General features: G+C 57.5%; 1 protein-coding gene across 1 annotated transcript in view; it reads right to left on the minus strand.

Moving 5' to 3' along the window:
- Window positions 1–599: 599 nt before the first annotated feature.
- LOC126101491 (translation initiation factor IF-2-like) overlaps window positions 600–10,922 on the minus strand; it is a 20,415-nt gene continuing 10,092 nt past the window's right edge. The window contains exon 3 of the mRNA XM_049912138.1: window positions 600–640. Within this exon, the coding sequence (XP_049768095.1) occupies window positions 600–640 (41 nt within the window). The remainder of the gene's footprint in view (window positions 641–10,922) is intronic.

Here is a 10,922-nt window from a genome sequence, read left to right on the forward strand (position 1 = left end):
CGATACTGATGTCACTGCCTTCGCTGATGCCGTCCACTCAGCCCTGCTGCGATCCACACCGCCGCCCCGGCGCACGCTTCCCCGGCGCCCGGGACTGCCTGCTGCCATCTTGGATCTGATCCGTGTGCGGAATCGTCTCAGCAAGGAATGGCGCCTTACCCGCGACCCCCTTCTGAAGCGGCGCGTCAACCTCCTCCGCCGTGACATTAAGGCCGCTGTCAGCGCTCACAAGAACGAGCAGTGGGCTCAGAAGCTGGCGTCGTTCACTCCGGAACCCGACGCATGGGACGCGGTGCGTTTCTTTACTAAGCGGAAGCACACTCTGCCCCCTCTGGACTCGCCGACTGGTGTCGCCTATACTCCTGTGGATAAGGCGAATGCCCTTGCCGACGTCTTTCAGGCGAACTTCGTCCCGCTTGACGACCCTGTGGACGCACAGTTCGTTCAAGATGTGGACCGTGGCCTCGACGCCTACCTCTCTGCTGACCGCCGCGATGACGATCCGCTTCCCGTCTTCACCGCTGATGAGGTGACCGCCTCCATCCGGGCGATGGCCGCTCACAAGGCTCCTGGTGCTGATGACGTTCCCGGGAAGGCGCTCAAGGAACTGCCTCCTGCTGCTTATGGTTATCTGGCCCGCCTGTTCACCGCCATCCTGGTGACTCATACCTATCCGGCTGCTTGGAAGCACGCCGTTGTTGTCGCCATCCCCAAGCCGGGTAAGGACAGGAAGAATCCACACAACTATCGGCCCATCAGCTTGCTTCCGCAGCTCAGCAAGATTTTCGAGCGGCTCCTCCTTCACCGGCTGAGGATTATTATGGACCGTCGACGCCTGTTGCCTCCGGAGCAGTTTGGATTCCGGGGTGGCCACTCGTCTACACAGCAGCTCGTCCGCGTTGTTGAGGCCATTACCACGGCCTTCAACAACCAGGAATATTGTGGCGCCATTTTCCTTGATGTCACAAAAGCCTTCGACAGTGTGTGGCATTCCGGGCTGCTGTGGAAGCTCCATCTGCATGGCTTTCCGCGGTCCCTCATCCGCCTGCTGGATAGCTATCTGCGGGGCCGCACCTTTGTGGTCCGAATCGACGATTCGCTTTCGACGCTCCGACATATTGCCGCCGGCGTCCCGCAGGGTTCGGTCCTCGGTCCGACCCTGTATTCCTTGTATACGGCCGATCTTCCGACCTCTCCCCGAGTGGAGCGCGCGATGTACGCCGATGACACGGCGATCTTCACTCGCAGCCGGTGGCCTCAAGCCATGTATCGCCGTCTCCAAGATGCGTGCGCCGCCCTCGAAGCGTGGGCGACTCTTTGGCGTGTCCGGTTTAATGCACAGAAGAGCCAAGCCGTGGTCTTCACACGCAAGAGGACCCCGCCACACGACCACCAACTACAGCTCTTCGGCGAGGTCATCCCCTGGACGCCGACGGCCACCTACCTCGGGGTTGTCCTGGACCGCCAGCTCATCTGGCAGCAGCAGGTGCAGGAAGTACGGCGGAAGGTCGAGCAGAGGCTGGGGGCGCTTTATCCCCTGCTGAACGAGCACTCGGCGCTCTCCGTCGATAATGGACTACTCATATACCGCATGTTTGTGCGTCCTGTGATGGACTATGCCTGTGCTGCTTGGGGAAATGCGGCGCACCGTCATATACATCGCCTGCAAGCGCAGCAGAACAAGGCTCTCCGCCGGATTTTTCATGTCCATCCCCAGTTCCCGGCCCGATATCTCCATGACGCCGCGCAAGAGAAGGACGTCCTCGCACGATTTCAGGAAATCGCACGGAAGATGTATGCCACAGCTGCGGCTTCTGATAATCCCTTACTCAGGACCCTTGGGGCACCTATTGATGCCCGCGACCTCTATAAGAGGCCCGTTGCGCTGCTCCATCGCTGACCCCGGCAGTTGCAACTTTTAGTATCTTCAGTTCACCACCGATAGTTTGTTTTTACCACCACATCATTAGATGACAATTGATACACACCTGATGTTCTCTCGTTTCTGCTAATCCGATGGTGTAGTAAATGCCCTACGGTAAATGCTACCTTACCTCCACTTGAAGAAGTTTGATGATTGTGGGCTGGAGCGCTTGCTACCGCCCAACGTCCGACAGCCTGTGCGGAGCAGCCCCACACCTGCGCCACAACCACCCGCGCCTTTCAAACCACCGAGGATGGGGCTACACACAGCCACACCACAGTCGCCAACCAGTCGCCACGGCAGCGCCGCAAACCACGGCCAAACTGCAGCCACCGCGCGCTACAGCCTGGGTCGGCCCGCCGAGAATCGCCGCCCACGCCCAAATGCCGCCCCCACAGCCCCAGCCGGCGACCGGCCACAATGGCCAAACCTTCGGCAAAAGCCCCACACCGTCGCCGCGGCAGCCCGGCCAGCGCGGCCGGCGCCACAGCCACACAAGCGGAGGCGTGCGGCGATGACGGCCGTGCAAACGCACCTCCGCCGCCCCATCGCCCTCCCACCGTTTCCCGATCGGCCCGCAGCCGTCGGGCCACGTCCTCCTCCTCTCGCCCGCCAACATTCACAGCCCTTTCGTTCGTTTCCCAACAATTTCAATTGTGCCCGCCGCAAAAACGGGCGCCGCCTGCAAAGCAACATGCTCCGCCGGAGCGCCCCTCGCCGCTTACGAGCCAACCCCTCGCCCGAGGCAAACCGAAATCCGCAACTACAGACCAACCCAATCTGCCGTCAGCACACACGACAGCCAACATCACGCGTTACGAGTTAGACATTAGGTTCACACGTCTCGGTTACGTTCGGTGGACGTGCGTTAGGTTTAGGGCACTTGGGTTAGGTTAAGCATTCAAAACACACGTCAGGCGTCAGAGGTTGGGTTAGGTTACGTTACATTAAGGTTAGGTTAGGGGCACTTGGGTTAGGTTAAGGGTCGGTGTTAGGTTAAGCGTCAAACTTAGGTTAAGCATTCAAACACACGTCGGGCGTCCGAGGTTAGGTTAGGTTAGGTTAGGTTAGGTTAGGTTAGGTTAGGTTAAGGCCACTTGGGTTAGGTTAAGCCTCAAACTTAGGTTAAGCATTCAAACACACGTCGGGCGTCAGGTGGCCGCAGCAGCCGCACCTACCTACCTACCTACCTACCCACCCACCTCACGGCCGGACAGCTTGGCTTACTTGGCGCTGAGGCTGACCTCACCGCACCTCACCTCACGCTACGCAACGCTACAGGTTCGGTTCGCTCAGCTTAGGCTTAGAGCTTAAGCGCCGAGGTCGGATTACGTTGGTTCACCTTCGGGCGCCACACTTTGGGTGTAAAGGTCGCGTCGGGTCGTCGGCACGCCGCAAAAACAAAAGCGAAGCCACAGACAACGCCGACAAACGGGCAGCACGACCACGACCAGATACCGAGACACACGGACCACCCACCGGCCAAAGGGCACCAAACAACAAACCAGAGCACCACGTGTCGACCAGAGCAACCCGCCGCTCACGCGACGTGGCTGGCACCGAAGGGCCGCCGCAACTGCGCTTTCCGCGCCGGGCCGGATGCACGTGCGGCAACACCACCACCGCACACAGCCGCTGTTCAACATCAACCAACAACACGCCGCGGTCGCAGCCTCAACGCCAGCACACACGTTTGCACCACCATTCACACGCACCGCACAAACAGCTGTCGCCGACACAGCCGACAACACAAACACACCGCAACGACGCCGCCGCCGCCTCTACTTGTGCCGGCCACCCACCCCACCGACGGCGCACCTGTCGCCAGCCGGCAGCCGGCAGCCGGCAGTCGGCAGTCGACACGGGAAACGCACACCGCCACTTCGCTCGCGCGCACGCCACCAACCAGTCGTCGTCTCCAAAAACAACAAACAAACATAGGGCAGGCAACAAATCGCCTCGCACGAACCGTCCACAAAACTATCAAAGCACAGCCTCTGGCTAACGGCCACGACGCAGCGGCACGCTGCTCCTTTCCCCGCCCCACTCGATTCACGAAGGCACGCGACACCGCCAACGACGGCCTCGCTTCCCGCAACCGACACCTTTCCGCCACTACGCACAGCCGCACCCGACGCCCGTGGCAACGACACAACTACTGCACTATCCACCGCCGCCTCCCCCTTCCCGTACACACAGCCAGCCAGCCAGCCAGCCAGCCAGCCAGCCAGCCAAAACCACACCAACGACCCAAACATGCACGTGCAACGGCACACCCCAACCAGTCAACGTCGACAACCACACGCACGGCTCGAAACCGGCGTCCTTCCACGTTGCCATCAAGCTACACACAAGACACAAGGAACCAACAACAGCAAAAGCCCGCCCGCCCGCCCGCCCGCCCGCCCCACTCTCACGCCGCAAAAAGCACACCGAAAACCGCCAAACGCACATTCCCATCGCACTGACACCGACCGGCTCGCTACCACCACACCTCTCGGCAGCCGTTTCGCAAACATGACACGGCGCGACATGACATCACGACCAACTCTCCTTTCCCGACGCCTTCGGCCGGAGCACAACGCCGCCAATTCGCCACACAGTCACACAGTCGACAAGCGCCCGCCCTCCCTGCACGACGCCGCGCAGCAAAGGCGCCCGCAAACACATACCTCTCCTCTCTCTCGGCCGGCCGACGCGCCAACCGCCACACCGCCAGCCACTCGCAATTGTGCACTGCCGCCAGCCACACGTCCAACACGCCGCGCCGCCTCCGGCCACCCGCCAGGGGGCGCTCACGTCCGCGACAACAGCGCGGCCCGCCGGGCCAAACCGAACCGAGCCGCCCGCCGCTGCTCTGCACATCTTCCTGCGCGCATCAACAAAACGAGGCAAGCGAGCACACCCCGTCACAACGCCACATCACGCAAATGCCGTGCCGACCTCTTGTGTCTACCGCCTAAATTGCACTCACCAGCCGCCCCCTCTTCTTCCTCCCTATCTATCTGTGCGTCTGTGTCGGTCCGCGCGTGACGCCTCTCAACATCCGCCGTCGCCGTCCCCGTTTCCGCCCCAATGCCATCGTCGCGCCGCCTCCTCCTCCTCCGCCCCTGTCCGGCCCGCACCACACCATACACCGCTGCTTGTCCCGGCCGTTGCCACCAAAGGCGCCTACCGCAAACGCGCCACGCCGCAGCCCCCCGTGCGTGCATCTCCGTGCCGACGCTGCCTCTCTGCCCTCCCGCACGCACTCGACCGACCGACCGACATGCACTGCGTCGACGGCCTCGACAACACAGTCTCTGGGCTCCGCACTGCGTGTTCCGGTACGCGCGCTGAAACACGTATGTACTCATTACCAGCGATGGCGAGGCACGACACAATCTCTGACCAGAGAGTTTCTTATCGTCGCTAGTCTGCGCCACACGACACTAGTAGCACGTAGCGCGTCGGCAGGAACAGTTGTCATCTATATGTGGCGGGTCGGGAGAGGTAGTAGTCAGTCGACAGTATTGGCGAGTGGACGATTGTACTGAGCGGGCGGCGGCGTGCTCTTCTCGCGACTCTGGTCTCCGTTCGGGACGATGCATATTGTTATTAAAGGTAAGGTAATGAAGCTGCATTGCGCAAATCTAATAATGTATGTCAATTGTAACTATTTTCTTCACAACAAAATGCCCCAATAATACTTTGTTTCCAAACTAACTTTTTTAACGTACAACCATTCATTTCCATTTAAAGAATATTTCCTACGCATTTCCTCCAACAATCAACATTAAATGTGAGCCGGCATTCATTGCACGAAGCTGTGTACAGGTATCTACAGTTAAGAGCACATACAGATGCAGTTTGTTTTCTCTTTTGTCTTTTTGTTTTTTTTTATTGACGTAACGATCTTTTGCTCTTTTTCTTCTAATTTGTACACAGGCTGTTTGTTTAGATTTTTTATATTGGTAACGCCACGTAGCGCTCTGCGTGAAAATCACTGCCTGTGCTGTGTGCAGTCTGTGGCTAGTTTGCATTGTTGTCATGGACTGCTATAGCTGGATGTGAACAGCGCGTAGCGTTGCGCAGTTAGGGGTGAGCCGCCAGCAATGGTGCATGTGAGGAGAGAGATGGCGGACTTTTCAAATTACATATATTATGACTGGTGATGATATTAAGGGTAAATACATTGTTTGTTGTTCTCTATTAAACATCTTTACTTTGCTAACTATCCCTATCAGTAGTTAGTGCCCTCCGTAGTTTGAATCTCTTATTTAGCTGGCAGCAGTGGTGCTCGCTGTACTGCAGTAGTTCGACTAATGAAGATTTTTGTGAGGTAAGTGATTTCCGAAAGGTGTACTTTAATGTTACTCAGGGCCATTCTTTTGCAGGGATCTTTGATAGATAGTCAGATTGCGTTGCGCTCAAAATATTGTGTGTCAGTTTAAGCACAGTTTTGTATACATTGTTGTTCAAAGGGGGACGTTTCAGAATACAGGGCCGAAAGGTCAGCCAGCGCTGCCCTTACAACCTTTATCGGGTTTTCAATTATGTCTGTTGAGATGTTCATGGTTCATTATTTCCATTCATCATATTACCGCGCGTTTCTCATCAATCTTCGTTCGTTCGTTCGTTCGTTCGTTCGTTCGTTCATTTTCTAGGGACGTTAACAACATTCCGGCACATTTTCATCATCATTCACTCACTCGCTTACTTACTTACGACTATTTGTGCGGGGAGGTTACACTTGGGTCCATTTCCATTTACATTCAATGTTGATAGACCTTTCTTTTTGTTGTTGTTTTGTTGCTGGCAGGTTACAAAAGGCCTCATTTTATGTTGGTTGCAGCAGCGTTTTTCTCCTTCTTCTAGTGTTTTGCCCGCTCTCACCGCCGCCCCCGCCCCTCCCGCATCCGTCGGTCTCACCACGTTCACTGACAGCCGCGTCTGCGGCTACACCACAACGGCCCCCTCCCGGCAACCCATTCGTTTTCTCTTCTTTTGCACAAAAACAACGCCGCACGCGCCAGCCGAGCGCAGCGCAAGCCACCCACACCGCGCCCCTCCCGTCTTTATAGCCTCCGCGTGCGTCTTGTTCTCTTCGTTTGCCCCCTCCCATCTCCCGAATGCCATGCCAGCAGCGTTACGCGTGCCCATCCCCTGTCCACACACTACCGCGAAACGAACAGCCTTCCGGGCCACATGCAGGGCACGCCCACCGCCATTCCCGGACGCAATTCTCAAAACAACACACACACACACACACACACACACACAAAATGAACGCACCATCCCACTTCGCTTTTCTCTCTCTCTCTCTCTCTCTCGTCCCTTCCCTTTAACGAACGACAAACAAACCCCGGTTAACACACTTTCTTGACACCTTCATGTAGGGAGGGAGGGTGCGTGCGTTATCTCATCTCGACCGTGACGGCAACCATCGACGATCCATTTCCCCCACTGGTAAAACATGTTCACTAACACCTACAGACATCATTCCGTACACACACACACACACACACACACACACACACACAATGGCTTTGCACACGAACATAGACGGCACGGGCACTGTCGTACATTCTTCCTCAGAACCATCTCAACGAACGTTACATACACATCCGGGAAAGCAAAGCAACGCAACGCACAATTCAGCCGTCAAAGGTAACGTTCACCACGGCAAGACACTTGCCGCCGCGCCGTTACACGCATTTCAGTGCGGCTACAATACACCTCCGACACGGGAACGTTCCGTTGCTCTACACTGCGTTTCTCCGTTTTGTTTCGTTCTTGTTTTTTTCCGTTTTTTCTCTCTTTTTTTTCCCTCCGTCCTTTCCTCCACCATTCTCTCCTCCTCACGTTCTGCCCAGACATTCGACCGATCAGAGGTTCGTCCACCTTTCGGTAACCGTCCTCAGCGCGACGGTGTACCAACGGTATGACGGTGTTCAAGACGTCCGTTGCGTGATGCCGGTGTACCGCGCCGATCGACAGTGTCCCAGAGGCGACGGATCGGACCACACCACCGACACACACACAAACACGTGTACGCACATTCGCCAAAGCGACCGTCGTCTTCTAGCGTCGCGCTTACTCTACTGTACTGCACTGGACCACGCGTGCATGCATCTTCAATGACGACGTCGGTGTGCGTGCGTCGTACGCACACAAGCAGACACAGTCGGTCAGACACGACTATCGAAATCAGAGTCGGAGGAAAGGTACATCATCGTGCGTGTCGCCCGTACAATGCAATACACATTGGTGTCTCAATGCGCGTTCATTTAAACGTCACTCACACGCCTCCACGCTGCATTTACAGACACATTTCACCCTCGCCATATATGGCGTGCAAACCGACCCGCAAACGGCCGTCGTTACACACTGACATTCCCAACAATCGCGTTTCGTTTCCATCCGTCACGTAACTAACCGGCACCTCCATCCAAAGGGCACATCACCGATCGCACTTCCCCCCCTCGCAGACAGGCAACACCAACGAGTTGTGCGCACGTGCCTCCATTCCACGTCACACCGTGGCCGTACCCCGCAACACGCGACGCGCCCCCAACAATCAAATTCATCGCATCGGCCACCCCACCCCACCCCGTCGCAACCAAAGCGGTAGCTATTGCCGCCGTCCACCCACTCACACACACAACAAAACAAAACAAAACAAAACAAAAACATAAACAACAACAATTCCGCCCTTCCCGCAAAGGCCATTTGGTGGCCCTGAAAAGGGCCGTTTTGCCGCTCTCGCAACGGAGGATCTCCTTCCATTCCAGAGCCACCTCCTTACTTGGAGCTCGTGTACTTGGTCACCGCCTTCGTGCCCTCGCTCACGGCGTGCTTGGCCAGCTCGCCAGGCAGCAACAGCCGCACAGCGGTCTGGATCTCGCGGGACGTGATGGTCGAGCGCTTGTTGTAGTGCGCCAGGCGAGACGCCTCGGCCGCGATGCGCTCGAAAATGTCGTTCACGAAGCTGTTCATGATGCTCATCGCCTTCGACGAGATGCCCGTGTCAGGGTGCACCTGCTTCAGCACCTTGTAGATGTAGATGGCATAGCTCTCCTTCCTCTTGCGCTTCTTCTTCTTGTCGCCCTTCGAAATGTTCTTCTGCGCCTTGCCAGCCTTCTTGGCGGCCTTCCCGCTAGTCTTGGGCGGCATCGCAAACAAACAAGAACGTACGGCAGCAACACCAGCAGCAAGCGCTCCGCTCTAGTCAGCGTCTCCCCACACAGTGGCACCCAGCGCGCCCCGCCGCCGCACCTTTACCAGCTCGCCCCGTTGCGGCCGCCGACCAATGGGCCGCGAGCGCAACCGGCCGCCGCACCCGAGAGCATAAAGGACCCCCACCCCTGGCGGCGCCGCCACTCCGCTGCTCGACTCGCTGCGGCTCGCACCGTCGTTCGTCTCGTCTCGTTTTTACACCACAGCGCATCGCCATGTCCGGACGCGGAAAGGGAGGCAAGGTCAAGGGCAAGTCAAAGTCCCGCTCAAGCAGGGCCGGGCTCCAGTTCCCGGTCGGCAGAATCCACCGCCTCCTGCGCAAGGGAAACTACGCCGAGCGCGTCGGCGCCGGGGCGCCCGTCTACCTCGCCGCCGTCATGGAGTACCTCGCGGCTGAGGTGCTCGAGCTGGCCGGAAACGCGGCCCGCGACAACAAGAAGACGCGCATCATCCCGCGCCACCTGCAGCTTGCCATCCGCAACGACGAGGAGCTCAACAAGCTCCTGTCGGGCGTCACCATCGCACAGGGTGGTGTCCTGCCCAACATCCAGGCCGTCCTGCTGCCAAAGAAGACCGAGAAGAAGGCCTAAACAGAGAGGCCAGGCAATCGGCACGCGGACCCGCCGCCCAGCAGCGCTGCGTGCTCCCCTGCACGCAACGCGCTTTGCCGGCCCGGCTCGGCTCACAACAATCGGCCCTTTTCAGGGCCACCACACAAACCTACGTCCAAAGCAAAATTTCAGTCGTCCTCGCCGCGCTTTGCTTTACTTTACTTTAACTTCACTTCCACAGCCGCCGCCGGCAACAAGACCATACCAACTGCTACGATTGCAGGGGGAGATATTCTGCGAGGTACCTCGGTGTCACGCCTGACATCGAAGTGTCACATAGGGGGGGACTTGGCACAAACGCTCACGCCAGGATGCAGATCCTGTACCCCTGTTCCCTCGACCCCGCAACAGGGGTAGCGATACTGGAAATATGCGCGCCCTGTATGGGGCTATGCAGCCAGATCGACGACGCATCGCCTACAGAAGGGTCCAAAGCAGAGCGCTCTACGACGGGCCTTACACGTCCCCCGCGGCAGACCTGCCTACAACCACCCACAACACGATTCCGCGCCCTGGCAGAAGCGTTCTACGCCACCGCGCGGAATTCAGAAAATGACTATTACGTCTTGACCCTTGGGCAATATGAACACCACAGGGACAGATGTGCAAGACCCGAGTCGCTACTCCAGCAGTAGCACAAACAGAACACATAATCACTCTCAACAAACAGCAACGTCCGAAAAAGCACACTACCAAAGATAAGAACAACACACAGAAAAGAGGAGCAAATGTCCACAGGCGACAATAACCTCCACCAACGGTAGAGGACTAAAAGAGAGAAGAACAAGAAGAGCCGCCGCCATCTTGTCGTCCACAGCCCGTGTGGCCCAACACACACACACACACACACACACACACACACACACACACACATTTCTCTTGTTTTTGTTTCGTTTGCCTCAAGCACCTCCACGCACGCACAGTCGCCTTCCAAACGACAACGACAGCGTTAAACGAGCGTGTCGACACACCGCCCTCCACTCCCGCGCGCCCCATACAAACGAAACAGCTGATCCGGCCGCCTATGGGCACGCCTTGCCTCGCCAACTCCAACGCCGCCGCAAACACACAGCCGAAACCACGCAAACATTCACCGCCTCTCGCACAACAACAACACACAGCCCGGCGTCTCCATCGATCGATAAACAAAACAAACACACAACGCCCTC

Source organism: Schistocerca cancellata, chromosome 9 (genome assembly GCF_023864275.1).
Source record: "Schistocerca cancellata isolate TAMUIC-IGC-003103 chromosome 9, iqSchCanc2.1, whole genome shotgun sequence".
Classification (NCBI taxonomy): Eukaryota; Metazoa; Arthropoda; class Insecta; order Orthoptera; family Acrididae; genus Schistocerca; species Schistocerca cancellata.